This window comes from Emys orbicularis, chromosome 2, assembly GCF_028017835.1.
Source record: "Emys orbicularis isolate rEmyOrb1 chromosome 2, rEmyOrb1.hap1, whole genome shotgun sequence".
NCBI classification, from domain to species: Eukaryota; Metazoa; Chordata; order Testudines; family Emydidae; genus Emys; species Emys orbicularis.
In genome coordinates, this window is record NC_088684.1 from 17,229,435 (window position 1) to 17,253,305 (window position 23,871).

The 23,871-nt window shown below is 40.4% G+C and overlaps 1 protein-coding gene across 2 annotated transcripts in view; it reads right to left on the reverse strand.

Moving 5' to 3' along the window:
- Nucleotides 1-3,520: 3,520 nt before the first annotated feature.
- EFR3A (EFR3 homolog A) overlaps nucleotides 3,521-23,871 on the reverse strand; it is a 162,714-nt gene continuing 142,363 nt past the window's right edge. For both annotated transcript variants that reach the window (XM_065398651.1, XM_065398649.1), the window contains 5 exons: nucleotides 9,956-10,044; nucleotides 7,436-7,484; nucleotides 5,944-6,047; nucleotides 4,497-4,546; nucleotides 3,521-3,626 (listed from right to left, as the gene is read on the reverse strand). In XM_065398651.1, coding sequence (XP_065254723.1) covers nucleotides 3,521-3,626; nucleotides 4,497-4,546; nucleotides 5,944-6,047; nucleotides 7,436-7,484; nucleotides 9,956-10,044 — 398 coding nt within the window. The remainder of the gene's footprint in view (nucleotides 3,627-4,496; nucleotides 4,547-5,943; nucleotides 6,048-7,435; nucleotides 7,485-9,955; nucleotides 10,045-23,871) is intronic.

Consider the following 23,871-nt stretch of genomic DNA (forward strand, 5'->3'; position numbering starts at 1 on the left):
ACTCTGTGTGCTTAAATCTAATAAACTGCAGTGTTAAATAAGAGCATGCTTACTTGCATTTAATCTTTGATCGGACAGAATTGCGGTGTTCCTACTGATTTGTTCCTGACACCGCTTGGAGTGAAATAGTTAAGTTGCCCCTGCTGTGGGTTCTGAAAACCCTGGCTAACACATGCTCTGGGTGTCCCTAAACCTCCAACTGCCAGAAGCTAGGACTGGATGACAGGGGATGGATCACTTGAAATTGCCCTGTTTTGTTCATTCCCTCTGAAACATCTTGCACTAGCCACTTTCAGAAGACCGGATACTGGGCTAGATGGACTGTTGGGTCTGACCCAGTATGGTCATTCTTATATGCCCTGAGGAATACAATTTAAGTTTTGCTGCTGCCTAATATTTTGTTGAACTTTTCCAACAAATCCGAACTTTATGAAGAAGTGAAATGTTTTGGGTTTGCAAAATAACTATGGCTGTATTAAGTGAAATCTTGTTTTGCTTCTCAACAATAAGCAAGTACTATATTTAGGACAGCACTGATTTCTTAACCTCAAGTATCATACAGTAGTTAATATTGTAACTGTTAAAATTAATTTGTAACAAACTCAGCTATTTTAACTTTTTGGTTTATTTTATTGCTGAAATGTACATTGCACAGTGTATTCTTACATTTCATGAAACTGGTTCAACACTAACAGTACAGAATGTATGGGCATCAATAAAACAGACAAATTAGCCTTACTCTGAACAGGCTAATTTTGTTTCTTCTGAATTAACATAATTTTAATTTACCTTAAAATGAACTGCTATCAAAAACCATAATTACTCAAAGTGACATTACATTTAAAAGAATGTAAAGCACAAGCTGGAATACATACAAATGTCAACTGGACATGAAGTGATAAACATTCAAACAGTATTCAAACTGTCACAGACACTACAAGCCCAGTATGCACACTTTGTATTCTAAGCTCTGCAACTCTTTTCAAGACCAGAAAGAAATAAGGGATTCAAAGCAACTGTATACATAAAAACAGCATTCTGAACAATTTGATTTCAAAATACCTACAATTTATTACTTACAGTAAACTATGAGTACAACATATTATGCAGCAGATTTCCACAAATCCTCAATTCTCATCTGTTCAAAGTGGCCACAGTACTCAATTTGCAGACTCTCTGCATTTTCAGCAGGAAAGAAATTATATATCAGGCAAAATTCCAAAAGATTACAGATCTTTAGTTCCTTAATATCTGCACATCCTGAACAAGACTAGTCTGAATTTAGGACATGTGGGAGCCTATCTTGTGATTAAATGAAAAAAATTCTTCGTCAATAGACTTCAAATGAATGGTACATGAAATGCTGAATATAATTTTTCACATGCAGTATACATGCAACAGAATTTAGTTAATCTGAGAAAATTCTGTATTTACACCACAGTCTGCGTACTACAAGAGTGCAAATGAAAGTACATTCTTTATTTCTTATTCTTTAGACTCTTTAATTCTATTTCTTTTTTGTACAAATGTGCACAGTGTTACTTTATAAAAATCACATCAGTGTGGATGATGATTGTTTTACATTGCGTCCCTAGCTCACATCTAATTAAAAAAAATACACTCTGTTTATATAGGTCAAAATCTAATATCTTACCTTAAAAAACAAAAAGTGAAAACTAAAAACTAAGGTGACAACGAGTTCTACTAATGCTGTTGACTCTGGTCTGATCAGGATGATACGTTGCAGCAGTAACAATCACAACGGAATGCTGTAGGTAAGAGGTTGTTTCGTCATCCACTAACAGCTGTGATTGCACTGTCAAACTGAAAAAAAGGTCTCAATTACCTTTCTGAGTTTTGTGAATGCTTCCTGAAAGTCTTGATGTGTCATCTCATAGGTCTAAATAGCTGAAATTTCTCTGGAAATGTGCTATTTCACTCCTTTAAAGATAGTTTAAAGGAACATTGTACTTAAGTTTAAAAATCCAGAAGCCCTACATTTTGCAGCAAGTGTGGAAATTGCCAAGGACAGTTAACATATTGACTAGCTTCCTAATAAATTTATAACAAGAGTTATTAGTTTATTACACTATTCATCTCAGCCCTGACCCATTCAAAGACTTATTAATTTCAAAACCATATATTTAAATATTGAGAATGTAAGTTGATTACATTAGTTGCTTCAGAAAATCCAGCTAGACCTAGATTACAAAGCTCACTGCTCGCTCATAGCACTGGACTATTAGAACTTTTCATTTTTATGCACAGAATTTCGCAATGGGTCATGAAGACAACATTGTCAATTACCATCAAGGGCCAAGCAACTTACTGTACAGTACAGTTTTATGTACTGAGCTAACAAAAAGTTAGGTTCTGTGTATCTATTTGAAATTTATACTCAGGTATCTAAACCTATGAAAGTTAGCACATCGGTTTTCAATAATCACAGGAAGACTTGTCAAATGCAACAAAAATGTATACAGATATAATTGCAAAATGCTTTTGCTTGAAAACACATCTAAATGTATAACTTTCAAGAGGATTCATCCACAGTTTTCTTTCAATTTGCAAAATATCATTAAAAACCTATTTTACTAAACTACACAGAGCAACATTTCATATAATCTTATCTTCTGTGTTTATAATTTCACAAATGAACTAGTATTTAAAGTACTTATCCATTTAAAATGCCCTCAGTTTGTTGCTATACTAAATATATATTTATTTGTTGTAATTCAGACAGCAAAATACGACTGCATTTTCAAAAGCAGAGTCTGTAAACTATACACACAAGACATGAAAAATATTGCACAAGTCAGAGCTCCAAGAGGAGGGATTTACATCTCTCAAGCAGAACATTGCAACTTTCGGCAGGAAACAGCACATGTGCTGGATTTCTAAAAAGCACATTATGTTAATCATTCACCAGGAACAATATTTAACAATTGTCTGACCAGTCATATTTATTAGTGAAACTGAACAGGTAAAAGGTTGCCTATTTAATGTATTTCAAAATAATGGAATAAATAGCTACTAGACAGCAACAGTATAGGAAGTTAAGATATTGCTCCACTGATACATGTGGTAACAGTAAGCACGCCAAAAGCACTCTACCCAAATCTGGAAACCCAGGTGGAAGGAAGCCACCAGGCATTGCAGATATAGCCCCCAATTCTAGGAAATTGTATTTCTGTAAACTCATTTTTTAGGTCTCTGAAACACTAGAACACGCTGGCAAAAGAAGAGGAAATATTTACTTCTGACTTTTAAACCTACCGAAATATGAAAAATGACTAAGTGAAATAATAAGGTAACATAACAAACCTAACGTCAAATATTAGAGAATAGTTAAAAAAAACCCCTGAAAGTTTGGTTAAAAATCATTCCTATGTGCTGTAGGTCCACCATTTTTTCTAAAAAGCTATTTACTTAATCTAAATTAACAAAGAACTTGAAAACTCATCTTGGTCTGTTTATTGTACTCTACTCTAAATAATGTCCTGCAGACTTCAGAAGACACTTAATACACACAAAGATCTGGAAACTTCATCTCATAGACTGGAACGGATTGGTAATGAGCATGTCCAGCAGTAATGGTCATCGTTCCCGAGGGGCTAGGAGGAGGACTGTAAAGAAGGAACGAGAAAACAAAGCCACACAATTGAAGCTTTCATAAAAATATACTTATGTAATCTGTTATTACTTTTAACTTCATAGAGTACCTGCTTGGAAATTTGATATTAAATTTCTTTCCAGCCTCATTGTATCCTTTTCCTACATTTCTAATGAAGCCAAATTATAATGGCTGATTTTTGTTTGTATCTTTGCCTGAATCACCAGTTTCGTTGATGTCAACGTAACTATCAAGATAGGGCTTTTGATATACAATATTACTTCAAATGCAGAATAGATGTACATGGCACTTCACAATACAGAGACTGCAAGCTAATTCCCAGAGCACATGCAATAAAGGGAAAATTCAACATTTTTGTAAGCATGACAAATATATATATAAAATACAAATATAAAAATACTCCAGCGCTGTGTTGCCAATATATATTTTCACATCTTTCAGCAAATATTTTTCAAACTTACGCCCAATTCTGTCCACAGTTACATAGGTGGAACTTCCTTAGGGACCCAATTAAACCCTAATTAATGGATACAATCCTCATGGAAGACCTTCAATAATTTTAATGGGAAAAAACAAGTTTTATCCTTAACAACAATACCTTTAATTATATGGTTTGGATAGAAAACAGGGGTTGACCTTTTAAAAACAGAAAATATTTGATGGGCTAATTGGCTAATCTTGACACAGGATATTTTCCTCTAAAAAAAAAAAAAAAAAATCAGAATAGTAACAATAAAATCAAATGCTTTGTAAATGAGGCTATTTCAATAAAGTACATGAGACTAGCATTTTAAAGTAGCACAGAATTTTCTGACAACTACCCCTACTTTTAATTAATTCCCTTTTGTGCATAAAACCTTACCGAATGGTGAGCTCCAATATCTGTGCAAGTCTATCATGAAGAAAGTTTGCCTACAAAGAGAAAAAAATTAAATATTTAAATGATATCCTGTAAAACCACTGTACACAGAATGACTACGAAGAAGAAGCCTGGACTGGTTTAGTGGAATATACTCTGAAATTCAGAGTTTTGCTTCCCTGTTGCAGCAAGGACTCAGTTGTGTGAAGGCAAAAGAATAGCAACTGGGAGTTTAGTAACAAAACTGAAGTAGATTTTTATTTCTTAAAAGATGAGAAGGGGGGAAAAAATGACCCTTCCAGTGAGTTAAAGCATGTTGGCATGATCCAAAAGTTGCATTTACTTGTAATTCCAGAGTGAAATAATCATGGCTCTGAACCCAGTCTCAGAGGTAGCAAAGGTAAAAGTGTGTGTAGTATGTGTGGGGTGGAGGACAAAGGTCTGGTCTACACTAGAGTTAGGCTGACGTAAGGCAGCTTACGTCAACCTAACTCTGCCAGTGTCTACACTACAATGGTGCTCCACTCTATGCAAGTCACCCACTACATTGACTTAACTCCACCTCCGCGAGAGGCGTAGCGCTTAGGTCAATATAGCTGGAGTGTGGGGCACTGACAGCCGCACAGGGCTGACAGCTGGAGTCCCCGACCCCAGTGCTGAAAGCCTAAGCTGTCACCCAACCCCCCGTCCCCCATCTGCCCCGGGGCTGACAGCCAGAGCTGTCAGCCTGGTGTAGGGCTGAATTTCACAGCAGAGAGCCTACCAGCACTGAAATTGACCGTCTTGTCAGTTTCACAGCTGCTATTATTTCACATTTCATCTCCAGCTCCATCTGTCATCCTTGGGGCCGGAGGCTCCAGCTGTGAGCCCCACGCAAGGCTGACAGGCGGAGCCGGAGAGGAAATGTGAAATCATAGCAGCCAAAAAACTGACAAGAATGTCAGTCTGCTGGTAGGCTTCCTGCTGTGAAACTGAGTCCTGCACAGCTCACAGCTGGGGCTGTCAGCCCTGGGGCAAGGAGCTCCATCTGTGAGCCCCATGAGGCTGTCAGTGCCCACACAATGCCCCACTTCAGTGGGTGCAAGTACTCTTGGTGAGGACGTGCACCATCGGCAGAAGGAGGGGCAGTGTGGATACCAACAGCTGATTTAATTGCTACGGTGGTTGTAGGTCCTGGTCTATAACTAGGGTCCCTAAGTCACTAAAACAATACAAATAATAAATAGTAATAATAATAGCTCTGTGAGATGTAGGGGACCCAACCACTCAGGGTATAAGTAATTTTGATTTCCTACACAGATTAAAAATTCAGAGCACAGATGAAGGCAAAAAGGCAACAATTGTTTTCTTTTAACAGTAAACACTATCATAAACCACCCTTTATCCTTGTGTCTCCATCACCACTTGTACGAAAGCCTTTGAAACAATATAAAATGTACCAAGTACTCACTTTTGTTTCACACTGTGCTGCAATTTCTTCAAAAGGTGCTTTTTGGAACTTTTCAATCACAAGACGCCTCTTTTCTTTCTCCTGCTCTTCAAGTCCAGTATTATCTTTTAAAAAATGAAGACAGTTCTAATTTATGCTTATATAGACTTCCTACAATAAGTGAAATGACAATACATTTAGAGGTTTGTGTGTCTTCACTTTTTATTACTACTACTTAAAACGAAGACATAAGACTAGAATATTTTAAACGAATAGTAAAAAGTAGTCACAGCTTAGGCAGACTTATTGAATAAAGTTCTGGTTAGTCAAATTCCCTGTAATAATGGAACATGCACTTGAGAATCAGTGTAAAAAAGTCAACACAACATCATATCCTGTGGTTCCAACTCAGTTCCCACTCAGCCCATCAGTAGGAGTTTTGCCTGAATAGGGACTGCAGGATTTGCCCAGTAAGTTATTGTCTGAGCTCAGGAGGTCACCACAGATGCAGTGGAATGTGGTCCAAACTTCATCCAGTGGCCATGTTCTTGGGTTTATAGTATTAAACTATGCAATCCGTTATCCATCTTTTGCTATCTTCTTGCCCTTACACTTGGGGGCAATAGGCTGAAAACAGGTGCTAAGACTTTGTGCAGCTTGTTTTTTTTCCAATATACTTGAATTAGTACCGATTCCCAGTTTTTCAAGTGTACACAAGACCATCAACTCCATATACTATTCTTTTTTTTTTTTTTTTTAAATAGTCAGCCTAACAAATTTAACCTGAGACCAGAAAGTCAACTTGGACTCCTTTATTTTCATGCATCATAACCAGCAGTAAAGAGTTTGCACACCAAGTTATACCCTCAGTAACACCCTGTTGTCTTGTAAGTATGTTCCAAGTTACACTTTGATATGTGCATGGGCATAGTTTGACTTGCATAATCTTTATTACTGGTGGTGAGGTGTTGGAAGGAAGAACTCAGCTGCATTTTCAGACCCTAGGTTAAGTTTGCCAAGTTGGCAGTTGGAAAAAACACCTTTTTAATCATAAATGGAGCGTATCTGACAACGGAACTCCTCTGAATCCCATAATGCTAATTTCACACACTATACTCCGAGAACTCCCTTCGAGGACTTGACCATTTGTCACTATATTAAAGGTGCTTTACAGATATTTACTTAACTGAAATTCACACAGACTAAGGATAAAACTATATGTGAATTGCTTAAGTGTTTTTCAAGCCTTGACCTGTAAAGGGAAAGTTCCAGAAACCGTTAAAAATAAGAATTCATTTACCAGCTTTTCAGTAAGTCACCCCAGCTATAGATAAAGAGAAGAGTTCTCTAAGAAATGCTGAAGATCATTTAAGGGGTTTGTGGTTTCAAATCAACCTGCTATATGATGAAAAACTAATATAGTATTTTAAGTATGCTATGTTAGCAAAGCTTTTTTCTAGCAAATATTTCATGTACTGGAGAAGTGTAAATGTAGTATTGCAATAAATCTCACCAATTGCTTTCTTCAAAGCTTCAAAGGTGATTTCTTCAGTATTATTGACCTAAAGGAAATAAGTGGTTTTTAATTCAGTGAAACAACACAAACTGCTGAAGAATAAGTAATTTGTCTATACTCAACTATAATTTCAAAAGGGACTTAGGAGCCAAAATCCCAATGGGCACCTAAGTGCCTAAATCTCTTTTGAAAAATTAGATTTAGGCTCCTCAATCAGTTGAGCATTGCAACATTGAGTGCAGCAACACCTAAATACCTTTTAATGTTTTTAGCCTAACAGAGTTTTTATTTAAGAGACAGATTACTGTGAATACATAAAGTAGTCTTATATTTCTTCACCATCGCAATGACTCGCTGTGTGATTAGAAATCTTTTGTCTTCTGCATTATATTAATGTTTAGTGATTCACCTATTTTATTATAGACAGAGCTGGTAGTTGCAGCCATACTTATGGTTGCGGGACACTTCATTAAGACACATTTTTCAGTTGCCTATACGTTTACAAAATTAACTATTTGTGCTGAAATGCCTCAGGTTGATTTTATTTATTTATTTATTTAAGTAAATTTCAGCAAAAAGAATTCAGCAGCTTTTGGGAATGAGAGTAAGGAAAAATACATTTTACCTAGCACCTTCAGGCTTTGTAACACGGACTTGAAATTTGCCACAGGGTGGCCTGTGTGTCAGTATGTGCTTTTTGCTGCTGGGGAAAACAAAACAAAACAAAACAACCCTGCCAAGTTATAAGCCCGTGAAAAACTGCAGTTTGCACATGCTCAGATGAGACTTGTTAGCATTCTTTTTACATTTTTTTTGCCTGAACTGAGCATATTCCACCGCAGGGCTGAGCAGGACTTTCCCTACAATTGCTGTTCTCGGCTGCTATGGGTGGCTATGGAACTGGGCACCTGAACAGAGAAGGAGACTCTGTTCTATGCTCTCAATACTCTCCCTACTGCCACCCAGGCAACGTGAAGGAGGAAACTGACTCAAATAGAGAGGACACAAAAGCCTGACCTCGAATTCGGAGAAGGAATGTGGTGAAATACAGAGGAAGGAGCAGACTGGAACAAAGAGCATGGTGCGGGAAGGAAAGACTGGGGCTCAGAACAAGGGAAGTTAGGCCCTAGGGACTGACTATGCCAGAAAACTAGGAGCTGGGTGGAGAAAAGGGGAGGCTGAGACTGTGAACCAGTTTAGGGACAGGATGGAGGTGGTGTGGGCACTAGGACAAGTTAGGCAAGGAGAATGGGACATTGAGCTAAGGGCTCTAACTATCCCAAGTTGCACACCTAAAATTAGTGCACACTTTTGACCTTACTTTCTGTGCCTCAGTTCCCCATCACATAGGGGTGTGTGAAAAATAGTTAATATTTGTGAAGTACTTAGACACTATGCTGAGAACCCCATACAAAAGCCCACGAGGAAATTAAAATTCTGTATTCAGAGCAGGCTTTGAATAGTGTGAAGTAAAGAAGATATGGGCAGGCCACAATTTTAAGGAGGATGAGAAAATACTATTCTTTCAATGAGCAACATGCCTCCTGTGCACTGAATGAGGCAGGAGTCCTGTGAAAAACTAGGATGTGATCAGATAATTAAAGACTATCATAATGCAGGGGGAAGGAGAAGGAATTAAGGCTGCGCAGACACTCTTAGTTCTTGTATTTCTTAACTATTGAGCTTGAGACCATAATGTTCTTTCAACAGATTTAGAATTATACACACAAAAATTAATAAGAATTCAGTTAGGACATCAGCATTTACACCCCTGCTCTTGTGAGGGTGTAAATGCTGCTTCTCTTTAGCACTCATAGAAAACTGGGAATTAATTACTTTTCATCTTTGTGTTACACATTTCCTGACAAGCTAAAAGGAACAGAAACAGCGTACATTTTATGCTTAGCACACTTTTTTTTTTTTTTTTTGGAAGGGGTGGGGGTAAATTTCCACAGTCACTGGAAAGTGGAATATCTATTCAGAACACTTCAGTTAAGAAGTCTAAGACTTGTCCCAACAGTTAGTCATAATGTAGTCTGTATCTTTTGTTTGATTCTATCAATTCTTTCCTCTGCCTTAAAATAGTTTATTATACATTCCTGAAAATAGAAACGACAAGATATAAGACTTATTTACGATATACAATGTGTGGGAATTTCTCTCTTCCTGTGTTCAGTTCCCATAGTAAGACGTAATGTCTCATATATTACACAGAAATATTACACAGAAATTTAGCATATAATTAGTGTTCCCTCAATACGTTACACTGGCTGAAAGGTAACTATCTAGAAGCTTCATTGAAACAGTAGCCCATATGAATTGTCAAAAATAACTCAAATATTGTAATGTACTTCAGCTTCAATAAACTAGATTATAAAAATCTTTACTTCTGAAGAGTTACAAAATAAGACATGCAAGACAAAAGATTTTGTGAGAGTTTCTCTGGAAAAGTTTCATTCTGTAGGTTGTCTCTTTATGCAAGAAATACTTCCTAGGATACCTTGTTTTTCCACATACCTTATCCTCTGTGTTGTTGCCAGGCAGAATATCCACCTGAATAGATACTGTGTCCACAACACTCTTCCTTCTGGAGAGTCTATCTTCATCTAGACAAAAATAACATTTTTAATTTTTTCTATCAGTGATTTAAAAAAAAAAAAAAAAAAAAAGAGGCAAATTCATGTTTCCTCACACAGCTGTGGATTTGTTTCCTCCTGCCTCTATAGCCAAGTTCATCTATTTTATCAATAGGATATTTGTAAAAAATATGACAAAGTTGCCTTCTGTATTAGTGATTTTAAAATTCTTCCAAGTGTCACACAAGTTAAGAACTATAACAGCCATGTAATACCATCACATACATTCTACACTTCTAGACCACAAAAGTTGAATTCTGAAGAGTTGTTTGTAATTTAAAATTCACGTTTTTAGGCCTTAGTTTAGAGATGTCTTGAAACACAAAAGAGCTCTTCCACGGATGGTTCAGATGGCTCTTTGCAGAAAGGAACAGTGTAGGAGGAGAAATATTTCTTCCCCTGCTGCCACTGATCTGATGAACATAAGAGTGTAAGAATGGCCATACTGGGTCAGACCAAAGGTCCATCTAGCCCAGTATCCAGTTTTCTGACAGTGGCCAATGCCAGATGCCTCAGAGGGAATGAACAGAACAGGGCAATAATAGAGTGATCCATCCCGTTGTCCTGTCCCAGCTTCTGGAATTAGAGGGTTAGATACCACAAGAGCACTGGGTTGACAATCTCGGCTAGCAGCCATTGATGGACCTATTCTGCATGAGTTTATCTAATTTTTGGAACCCAGTTATACTTTTGGCCTTGACAACATCCCTGGACAAAGAGTTCCACATTTTGACTGTGTGTTGTGTGAAGAAGTACTTCTTTATGTTTCTTCTAAAACGGCAGCCTATTAATTTCATTGGGAGACCCCTGGTGCTTGTGTTACACGAAGGGGTAAATAACACTTCCATATTCACTTTCTCCACACCATTCATGATTTTAATGGACCTCTATCATATCCCCCCTTAGTTATCTCTTTTCTAAGATGAACAGTACCTAGTCTTTTAAATATTTTATCAGATGGAAGTTGTTCCATACCCCTAAGCATTGGTGATCTTCCTGAAAACACCATCCTGGCCACCACGGATGTAGAAGCTCTTTACACCAATATTCCACATGAGGATGGACTACAAGCTGTCAAGAACAGTATCCCTGATGAGGCCACAGCACACCTGGTGGCTGAGCTTTGTGACTTTGTCCTTACCCACAACCATTTCAGATTTGGGGACAACTTATACTTTAAAGTCAGAGGCACTGCTATGGGTACCCGCATGGCCCCACAGTATGGCAACATTTTTATGGCTGACTTCTTAGAATCATAGAATATCAGGGTTGGAAGGGACCTCAGGAGGTCATCTAGTCCAACACCCTGCTCAAAGCAGGACCAATCCCCAGACAGATTTTTTGCCCCAGATCCCTAAATGGCCCCCTCAAGGATTCAACTCACAACCTGGGTTTAGCAGACCAATGCTCAAACCACTAAGCTATCCCTGCCCCCCCCCACTTAGAACAATGCTTCTTCAGATCTAATCCCCTACCGCCCCTCCTCTACTTGTGCTACATTGATGACATCTTCATCATATAGACCCACAGGAAGGAGACCCTTGAAGAATTCCACCTGGATTTCAACAACTTCCACCCCACCATCAACCTCAGTCTGGACCAGTCCACACAAGAGATCCACTTCCTGGACACTAGTGCAAATAAGTGATGGTCACATAAATACCACCCTATACCAGAAACCTACTGACCACTATACTTACCTACATGCCTCCAGCTTCCATCCAGGACACATCACACGATCCATCGTCTACAGCCAAGCCCTAAGATACAACCGAATTTGCTCCAATCCCTCAGATAGAGACAAACACCTACAAGATCTTTATCAAGCATTCTTAAAACCACAATATGCACCTGGGGCAGTGAGGAAACAGATTGACAGAGCGAGACGGGTACCCAGAAGTCACCTACTACCGGACAGCCCAACAAGGAAAATAACAGAACACCACTGGCCATCACATACAGCCCACAGCTAAAAACCTCTCCAGCACATCAACGATCTACAACCTATCCTGGAAAACGATCCCTCACTCTCACAGACCTTGGGAGGAAGGCCAGTCCTCGCTTACAGACAGCCCCCCAACCTGAAGCAAATACTCACCAGCAACTACACACCACACCACAGAAACACTAAGCCAGGAACCAATCCCTGTAACAAACCTCGTTGCCTACTCTGTCCCCGTATCTACTCTAGTGATACCATCAGAGGACCCAACCACATCAGCCACACAATCAGGGACTGATTAACCTGCACGTCTACTAATGTGATGTATGCCATCTTGTGCCAGCAATGCCCCTCTGCCATGTACATTGGCCAAACCGGACAGTCTCTACGTAAAAGAATAAATGGACACAAATCAGGACATCAGGAATGGTAACATACAAAAGCCAGTAGAACACTACTTTAATCTTCCTGGACATTCTATAACAGATTTAAAAGTAGCCATACTTGAACAAAAAAACATCAGAAACAGACTTCAAAGAGAAACTGGTGAACTAAAATTCATTTGCAAATTTAATGCCATTAATTTGGGCTTGAATAGGGACTGGGAGTGGCTGGCTCACTACAAAAGCAACTTTCCCTCTCCTGGAATTGACACCTCCTCATCAATTATTGGGAGTGAACTACATCCATCCTGATTGAATTGGCCCTGTCAACACTGGTTCTCCACTTGTGAGGTAACTCCCTTCTCTTCATGTGTCAGTATAATAATGCCTGCATCTGTAATTTTCACTCCATGCATCTGAAGAAGTGGGTTTTTTACCCATGAAAACTTATGCCCAAATAAATCTATTAGTCTTTAAGGTGCCACCAGACTCCTTATTTTTTCTAAGCATTTTTGTTGTCCTTCTCTCTACCTTTGCCAAGTCTAATATATCTTTTTTGAGATTGGGTGACCAGAACTGCACAGTGTATTCAAGATTTGGGTGTACCATGTATTTATATAGTGGCATTATGATATTTCCTGTCTTATTTTCTAACCCTTTCCTAATGGTTCCTAAAATTCTGTTAGCTTTTTCAACTGCTGCTGCATACTGAGCATATGTTTTCAGAGAACTATCCACAATGACTCCAAGATCCCTTCCTTGAGTGGTAACGGCTAATTGAGACCCCATCATTTTGTATATATATTTGGGATTATGTTTTCCAATGTGCATTACTTTGCACTTATCAACATTGCATTTCATCTGCCATTTTGTTGCCTAGTCACCCAGTTTTGGTAGACCCCTTTGTAACTCTTTACAGTCAGCTTTGGACTTAACTATCTTAAATAATTTTGTATCATCTGCAAACTTTGCCACCTCACTGTTTATCCCTTTTCCCAGATCATTTGTGAATATGTCGAATAGCACTGGTCCCAGTACAGATCCTTGGAGGACCCTGCTATTTACTTAACTCCAGTGTTAAAACTGACCATTTATTCCTACCTTTATTTTCTATATTTTAATCAGTTACTGATCCATGAGAGGACCATCCTTCTTATCCCATGACTGCTTACTTTGCTTAAGTGCCCTTGATGTGGGACCTTGTGAAAGGCTTTCTGAAAGTCCAAGTACACTATATCCACTGGATCACCTTTGTCCACATATTTGTTGACTCCCTCTATGAATTCTAATAGATTAGTGAGGCATGATTTACCGTTTAGAAAAGCCATGATGCCTCTTCCTGCAACATATTGTGTTCATCATCGTGTCTGATAATTCGGTGGTTTACTAAAGTTTCAACTAATTTACCTGGTGCTGAAGTTAGGTTTACCGACCTCAATAGCCAGGATTGCCTCTGGAGCTTTTTTTTTTTTTTAGGGGGGCGGGGGGAAGGGGGACGAAGAGAACAATCGGAGTTACATTAGCTATCCTCCAGTCATCTGGACATAACTTGCTGGACATAACTTAGTTTACAACATAGGTTCCCAGTCTGGTTACACAACCATTTCCCTCCTCCTTTCTTGTTATTGCATCAAGAGGCACTTTTGAAAGTTTAACTGCCTGCAAAATTTGTTGGAATGCAAGACTGATTACACTTGTTGTTAAGAGTATGGTAGTTTCATTAATGCTAGAGGGAGCAGTAGAATTGCATTTAATAGGGAACATTCAGGACTCAGTGCCAAATCTGACTCAGTGTTTTGCTATACATTCGATTCGATTTTCCATTCTCCTCCACTCCTTCCCATGAGTCTTGTAATGTGACAGCATAGCTGGGACATAGTACATGGGTAATTACTGACCTACTCATGTCTTGTTCCAAATTTTTATAAGAAAAAGTGCTTGTGGAAGCTCATGAATGGAAAACTAAGGCCCTCTAGATTTATGCATGGAAGAATTATATCATTGGCTGCCACAATCTTTTGTGTTGCTCTGGCTGAAGTTCCTCAACCCTGTTCTAAAAGGTCCAATTCTACAGATTAAGTTAGCTCAGACTTCGTGGCTCATTCAATTCTTGACTTCTTCTAAGATTGCTGACAAGGGTGCCAATTATGATGCGGAAACCTGAGGCCTATCACCACCAACCTATATAACACAGGCCGTGCAATAGTCACATGGCAAAGATGTATTAATGTATGGCAAGGGAGGTCCTCCACATCCCTAGTGGAGCTCTGAATCCCACACATCACACGTAGAAGACCTCACTTTCTGAATTCCCCAGCATTATTACTCCTTAATTGACCACAAGTTTGAGCAACATGAGATGCTTCCCCTACCCATGTTGGCTCAAGGTTCTGAATACTAGGCCTGAGACTTACTACATTTCCTGAGTGTTGAATTTGTTACTGTTCCCACCTATTAATTTAGTTTTGTACTTTTCTACATTCATCTCATTTTCCTTTGCAAACACAATATTGTAGTATAAAGCAGAAACTCAAGCACTTCTTTCAATAGCTTTCCATTGGCTTCCTGTCTCTTCAGAAAAACAAGAAATATAGTTCAATATAGTCTTAAAAATAAAATAGGATTAGTTTTATAGCATAAAAAGGACAGAGTGAAGAACAAAACACAGGGGAGACATAGACAAACCAGTCTGAGGCTTCCACACAGATTACAGGTATTAGGACTAATTTAGCTAATAATTTACTATTACCTGTGCACTGAAATACAGCTGGAGATGTATTTTAATATGGTTGCCAGAGATACTCCATATTGGTAAAGGTATTTTGGAGAATCTGGCTCATCTTTAATTTTCTGATGCAGACCTGCTACTCCCTACTCGTTCCATATGACACCCAAAGAACGTATAGGAATCTGAGGAGAGCATAAAGCATGCTGACTACAAGAAATAAATGCAAGACAAAATTGTATCTTTGCTGCCACCTTGCTGCCTTATCTATAATCCACATACTTTTTGTCCTACGCTGGATTCAGCATGGTTCTGTGTGTACAGATGCCTCCCCCCTTTTGACACGCTTTAATTTTACATACTAGGAAAACAAGGTGATTGCACTCAGAATATTTTGTTGACTAGGAAAAGCAAGCCCATACCTGTGTGTTAAATATCATATGGGCTCTTTGGAGCTTTCTGATTAGTCAAGTTAGTTTGTGGAAAGCACGAACGCAGTCCCCCACTACCACAAATTATGCAGTTGAGTTTCCCGCATTTGGGGAAATCACAGGGGTCAGCACACACGCAGTGCAATGGACATATGCACTTTCGGCTGGGTTTTTATACGATACCACCATGGTTTTTGATTATTAACCAACTTATATAGACATGGATTATCCAATGTAATCAGCCTCAAACGAGAGACCAATATGAAACTCCTTACTTCCAAGCTTCCTACAACATCCATTTTTCCTTTTCTACATAAAGACCCAGTGCCCAAAAAATGTTTCTCTCAAAATATGATCGGTTAAATAGAGGGAGTTAGATTTACAGGGGTGATAACATGCTTAATCAAGTGATACAGTACCTGATTCCCATTTACATTAAGGCTCCTCTAATTTGCTTTATAATACACCGATTTAAAATAAATAAAATCACTTTTTACACCCACTTTAAGAACAGCATAAGAGTTTCTTATTGTAGTATAAATGAGCATCAGATATTTTCGAGTCCTTAAAGCTGGTCACCGTCTGTTTCAGAATGACAAAAGCAGTATTTTTTCTCCTAGCAGTAACGTAAGCCAGAATTTCAGAACTGGACACTCTCTATTAAAAGATTAACACTACATTCTCCAAAATGCAAAATAGTGCAGCCTTTACAAAAAAAGATTTTTCAAGGAAATAACTCTTCCTTCATTCCGTCTGAATCCTACTGCACAGAAGGACAAGGCCTGGCAAACGAGATGCTAGATGATCTATCATATATTTAAATATACTGAACATTTCAGAAAGACAGCAGCTCTAGTCTTTCTTTACCACCAGGCAATTCAAAGAAATAAAGCATCAAAGGCCTCTATTGCAAGACAGAGGAAACTATTAATCAAAAGAAGGATACAAAGCTAGTGATCCATGTTTGAATTATAGCTGTTATCCTCAAAGATTTTACTATGAACAAAAGATAGAAGTGGGAGGCAAACCTGTTGAAAGTCTCAGAATAAGGATAAAAAACAAAGATGATGTAATGGTAGGTGTCTACTATAGACCACCTAACCAGGAAGAAGAGGTGCATGACGCTTTTTCCAAACTAACAAAATCATCCAAAACACTGGAGTTGGTAGTGATGGGGGAGTTCAACTACTCAGACATCTGTTGAGAAAATACAGCAGGGCACAGATTATGCAAGGAGTTCTGGGAATGCATTGGAGACTTATAATTACAGAAGGTGGAGAAAGTGGGTAGGAGAGAGGCCATTCTAGATTTGATTCTGATAAACAGGAAGGAACGAGTTGAGAATCTGAAGGTGGAAGGCAGCTTAGGTGAAAGTGATCATGAAATGATAGAGTTCATGATTCTATGAAATGGTAGGAGGGAAAACAGCAGAAAAAGACAATGGATTTCAACAGGGCAGACCTGACCAAACTCAGAGAACTGATAGACTTGCTTCTCATGGGATCTTGCCCAGGGGAAAAGAGTTCAGAAGAGTTGGCGGGTTTTAAAAGAAACATTATTAAGGCACAAGAGTAAATTATCCCAATGCATAGAAAAGATAGGAAGCATGGTAAGAGACCACTCTGTCTTAACCAGGATGTCTTCAATGACCTGAAACACAAAAGAAATAGTCATACAAAAAGTGGAAACTAGGTCAAATAATGAAGGATGAATATTAAAAAAATAACACAAGAATGTAGGGACAAAATTAGAAAGGCCAAGTCACAAAACAAGATAAAACTAGCTAGAGAAATAAAAGTTAACAAGAAAACATATTACAAATACATGTGAAGCAAGAGGAAGATCAAGGACGGAGTAGGCCTATTACTCAATGAGGAGGAAAAGACAAGAAATGTTTATTTACAGGACCATGGTTCTTTGAGATGTGATACAGATGAATATTCCACCTAGGCAAATGTGCGCCCAGTGCACCGGAGCTGGACAAATTTACCTAGCAGTACGTGTGTGTGTGGGGGGGGGGGGGGGGGAGGGGGCAGTGCTTGTGCTCCATGGCCATAGACCCTCCTCTGGCTATATGAGGTAGCACTGCCCCAACCCTCCCTCAGTTCTTTGCCACCGAATGCGTGGACACAAGACTCCAATGGACAGAGGGTTGGTCATGGAATACAAATCTGCATCATATCTCGAAGAACCACAGTTACAGTAAGTAAGTGTTTCTTCTTCTTCTTCAAGTAGATGCAGCCGCATATTCCAAGTTGAAAGGCTAGACATCGTCTGACATCTAAGATATGGAGATGCTGCTCCTCCAGAGATGAATGCGACTTAGGAAAAAACAGGTAAATATACTGGTTCAAATGAAACAGAGACCACTTTAGGCAAAAATTTTGGGTGTGGTCGAAAAGTCACTTTGTCTCTGGAGAATTGTCTATAAGGAGGCTCTGCCATCACATCTGCAACTCACATACACTCCTTGTGGATGTTATCACTACGGCTGTCAAAGTAACGCTCTCCTTGATGCAGAACTGCCATGGCCAGATCGCCTATAGTCACAGCAACCTGGACTGTGTTCCCCTTTGTTTGTTCACATCATACATCGCAGTGGTATTGTAAGTATGTGAATCACTGAGTCTCTGATATAGTACTGAAAAGTGTGAGATGCATTGTAGATGACCAAAAGCTACAGCAAACTGATATGGAGTGTGGCCGCCTACACCGACCACAGTCTCTGTACTTTCAGTGACCACAGGTGCACTCCCCAACCCATCAGTGAGCCATCACTAACAGCCAAATTGGTTGGTGAAGGCTGGACAAAAGGAATGCCTTGGAAAACATTCTGTGGACACGTCCACCTCTGTAAGGAGACTAGGACCAGTGGAGGGAGACAAACCAGTCTGTCTAGAGAATGAAGAGATCTGACAGTAGTCGAGATACGAGAAGATGTGAATTCCCTTCTTCCTGAGAAATGCCATAATGACCACACATTTGGTAAGAACCCAGGGGGCAGAAGAGAGACTGAATGGAAGCACTGTGTACTGAAAGTGGCATCCCGCCATTATGAACTGAAGGATCTTTCTGTGCCTCAGTCAAATCACCACATGAAAGTAGGCATCCTGAAGGTCCAGAGCCGCAAACCAGCCATTCTGAGACAACGTGGGGAGAATAGCTGATAGAGTGACCATCTGGAACCTCATGTACCTGACATATTTGTTGAGGCTGTGAAGGCTGAGGATGAGTCTTATCCCTCCCTTTGATATGGGTAACACCAGGAAGTATTGGGAGTAGAAGCCATGACCCTCGTGTTCCAGCAGAACCTCCTCCATTGCTCCAAAGCCAGCAGAGAGCTGACCTGCTAGAGGAGCAGTATCTCATGTGAGGAGTCCCTGAAATATGCAAGCCATATGAGCAAAGGTTGAAGGAACCGCATATGTTTAGTTTGGAAAAGAAAAGATTAAGGGGGGACAAATACTTGAAAGGCTGCCATAAAAAAGATGGAGAAAAGTTGTTCTCTCTTGCCACCGAGGGCAGGACAAGAGACAATGAGTTCAAACTACAGCATAACAGATTTAGATTAAATCTCAGGAAAAACTTCCTAACTGTAAGAACAGTAGGACAATGGAACACACTGCCTAGGGAGGTTGTGGAAGCTCCTTCACTGGAGGTTTTCAAAAGGAGGCTGGATAGCCATCTGTCTTGGATGGTTTAGACACAACAAATCCTGCATCTTGGCAGGGGGGTAGACTGGATGACCCTTGCGGTCCCTTCTAACCCTATGGTTCTATGAGAGAAACAAACTACTACAACAACTAACACAACCTTAACTAACCCTAAGGGTACTACTAACTATATACAACAAGAGAACAAACTAAACTAGTTGAGAGGTTGAGGGCACACAGAGCTCAGACTCCAGCCATGGGCAGTAAAAAGGAATAGAGGGAGGGTTGGGGTGGCACCACCTCATGTAGTCAAGGGAGGGGCTATGGTCACAAGGTGTGAACGCTGCCCCTCTACAGGTACTACTAGGCAAATTTCTCCTGCTCCGGAGTGCTGTGTGCACACAGCTAGGTGGAATACATGGCTGCAACTACTCAAAGATTAAGAGAATGGCCGAAGTGTTATATTCCTTTTTATTTCAGTTTTCACCAGAAAAATTAGCAGTGATGGGATGACTGACATAGTGAACATCATTGAAAATGGGGTAGGATCTGAGGCTAAAATAGAAAAACAACATATGGAGAATTACTTAGACAAGATAGATGTCTTCAACAGGGCCTGATGAAATACATCCTAGTATACATAGGGAACTAGCTGAAGAGATCGCTGAGCCATTCGTGATTATCTCTGAGAACTTGGGGAGGATGGGAGAGATACCTGAGGACTGGAAAAGGACAAATATGTTACCAATCTATAAAAAGGAAAATAAGCACACAGTCCAGGAAATTTATAGACCAGTCAGCTTAACTTCAATACTTGGAAAGATAAAGGAACAAATAATAAGTTTGTAAGCCTCTAGAAGAAAACAAGGTGTAAGTATTAGTCAACATGGATTTGTCAAGAACAAATCATGTCAAACCAACCTAATATCCACAAGCTTGTTACCCTGTCAAAGAAGGGTAAGGGGGGGAAGATGTGATATATGTGAACTTTAGTAAGGCATTTGATACTGTCTCATATGACCTCAAACAAACTAGAGATATGTAGCCTAGGCAAACCTACTACAAGCTGGATGCACAACTAGTTGGAAAACCTGTACTCAGAGAGTAGTTATCAGTGGTCCACAATCGAGCTGGAACGGTATATCGACTGGGGTCTTGCAGGGATATGTCCAGGATCCAATTCTATTCAATATCTTAATAAATTATATGGATAATGGCATAGAGTACACTTATAAAGTTTGTGGACGATACCAAACTGGGAGGGGTTGCAAGCACTTTGGATGACAGTACTAGAATTCAAAATGGTCTTGACAAACTGGAGAAATGGTCTGAGATATGGACAAATTAGAGAAAGCCCAGGGGAGAGCAACAAAAATGATTAAAGTCTAGAAAACATGATCAACAAAGAAAAATTGAAAAAAAATTGGTTTTGTTTAGTCTGGAGAAGAGAGTGGAGACACGATAATAGTATTCAAGTATATAAAAGATTGTTATAAAGAGGAGGGTGATAAATTGCCCTCCTTATCTACTGAAGACAGGATAAAAAGTAATGGGCTTGAATTGCAGCAAAGGAAAATTAAGTTAGACAAAAGGAAAAACTTCCTAACTGTAAGGGTAAATTAAGCACTGGAATAAATTACCTAGGGTGGTCGTGGAATCTCCCCCATTGATGGTTTGTAAGAACGGGTTAGACAAACACCTGTTAGGAATGGTGTAGATAATCCTTAGTCCTGCCTCAATGCAAGGGGCTGGATTGATGACCTACCAAGATCCCTTCCTGTCCTACATTTCTATGAAAATCAAAACAAAAACTCTTTTGTAATTTTATTAAGGATCTGAGATTTCAACTAAAATTGTTCTTGTACCATTTGATCTGACGACAAGAGAGCAAAATGAGCACAAAATGTTTAGACTGAGTGATTAAATACATTACGTAAGTCCAAGAAAAACTATTAAAAGAAAACTTGACAGTCACTTAGTCAGTACTTTAATATCATTTGAATGATAGCCAAAATAAAATGACCAGGCTCATTAAACCCCCATGCTTCAGGGCATCAAAAGGAGTCTCGATGAAATTTCCCCCATACCATTGCATTAGAAAATGAGGTGTTTTTTACATCTTACTTTGAAGAGGCTGGTATTGGAGACTATGATCCAGGTCCTGCAACTGAATCAATGTGGTCTAAACTTTGCATCCATACATACAGAGGACCATTGGTAGTATCTGGGCCTATTTCTTTTTTCCAGTATGGCTATTTTCATGTAAATTCGGGAGTTTTCCTCTCCCAGAGGATAGAGAAAGAACACAGTATTATTCAATCCCATATTAGTGTGGGCACAGAGATAATATGTGCCTTTACAAAATTATTCAAAATCCTCTAGAGCTTTATTTTGGATACTTTTGGATTTCAATACAGAATCCACCTAGTACTAAACAACTGTGATCTAGAATATAAGCTCTCTTATTACTTTCTTTTCTAACCCTCACTGTATTTAAGATTTTCTTCACAACTAACTGAATGCTTGTCTATACTTGCAAATGAATCTGGATTAAGGCAGAGTGTGAATTCAAAGCGCAGTAGCTAGTCCTGAGTAACTCTATATGAGGACATGCTTATCCTAGGCCTTGTCTACACTACGAGAGTACTTCGATTTTAGTTAATTCGACTATGTGGAATCGATATTACTAAGTCGAACGTGTGTGTCCACACTAAGGACAGTAATTCGACTTTGTGAGACTTTGTGAGTCCACACTAACGGGGCAAGCGTCGACATTGGAAGCGGTGCACTGTGGGCAGCTATCCCACAGTTCCCGCAGTCCCCCCTGCCCATTGGAATTCTGGGTCGAGCCCCAAATGCCTTCTGGGTAAAAAAATGTGTCGAGGGTGCTTTTGGGCGCCTGTCGTCATCCGTCCGTCACTCAAGCCCTCCCTCCCTCCCTGAAAGCGCTGGCGGGAAATCAGTTCGCGCGCTTTTCTGATTACTGACAGCGCGGACGCCACAGCAGTGCGAGCATGGATCCCGCTGCGACCATCGCTGCAGTTGTGGCAGTTCTCAACGCCTCGCAGCTTCTCCTCCACCTGTACCAGAGGCAGCTGCAGATCAATCATGAGAGGAGGCTACGGCACTACCGTGACGGCATGAAGTCGGACACTAGCTCCGACCTCTCTGAGAACATGAGACCCAGCGCCCAGGACATCTCGCTGTCACTGGGTCTTGTTGATACTGTTGAACGGCGATTCTGGGCCCGTGAAACCAGCACGGAATGGTGGGACCGCATAGTGCTGCAGGTCTGGGATGAATCCCAGTGGCTGCGCAACTTTCGCATGCGGAAGGGGACTTTCCTCGAACTGTGTGAGTTGCTGTCCCCTGCCCTGAAGCGAAAGGACACCCGGATGCGGGCAGCCCTGACTGTCCAGAAGCGAGTGGCCATAGCCCTCTGGAAGCTCGCAACGCCAGACAGCTACCGGTCCGTCGCTAACCAGTTTGGCGTGGGCAAGTCTACCGTGGGGGTTGCTGTTATGCAAGTAGCCAGGGCAATCGTCAAGCTACTGCTATCTAAGGTAGTGACCCTGGGAAACGTGGAGCTCATCAGAGATGGCTTTGCCGAGATGGGATTCCCAAACTGCGGTGGGGCTATAGATGGGACTCACATCCCTATCCTGGCACCGGACCACCAGGCTAGCCAGTACATCAACCGGAAGGGCTACTTTTCCATGGTGCTGCAAGCACTGGTGGACCATCGGGGACGTTTTACCAATATCTACGTTGGATGGCCTGGCAAGGTTCATGACGCTAGGGTGTTCAGGAACTCTGGTCTGTGTAGACGGCTGCAGGAAGGTCTTTACTTCCCGGACCACAAAGTAACTGTTGGGGATGTGGAGATGCCTACAGTCATCCTCGGGGACCCTGCATACCCGCTAATGCCCTGGCTCATGAAGCCCTACACTGGCGCACTGGACTCAGGGAAAGAACTATTCAACTACCGGCTCAGCAAGTGCAGAATGGTGGTGGAGTGTGCTTTTGGCCGTCTCAAGGGCAGATGGAGAAGCCTACTCACTCGCTGTGATCTCAGCGAGACCAATATCCCCATTGTGATAGCTGCTTGCTGTGTGCTCCACAATTTGTGTGAGAGCAAGGGGGAGACCTATATGTCGGGGTGGGAGGTTGAGGCAAATAGCCTGGCTTCTGATTACGTCCAGCCAGACAGCAGGGCGATTAGAAGATCACAGCGGGACGCACTGTGCATCAGGGAGGCTTTGAAAGCCAGGTTCCTGACTGAACAGGGTCTCCAGTGACTTTTTACTTTGTGGACACAGATGCTGAACCTGCCCCCGTTTCTTTACCCAGTTACTGTTGACTATCCTTCCAAGTTACATACCCCCTTCCCCACCTTCCCAACAAATAAAATCTGTTCTGTTCTGTTAATGAACAAGGTTCTCTTTTTTACTGTTTTCGCGGGAATGTTTTAAACCGGGGACGCAGACTGTGGCGGGGGGCGGGCTTACTGTTTTGATGCAAATGATGCTTCTAAAGTCCGGGAATGACAGGCTCCGCAGTGCTGCATTGGTTGTTTCAACGCAGCCTGCCAGCAGTCCTGGGCGGGACTGGATGTATGTGTCGGCCAAGTGACTTTCTGGCAAGGGGCGGAGGGTAACAGATC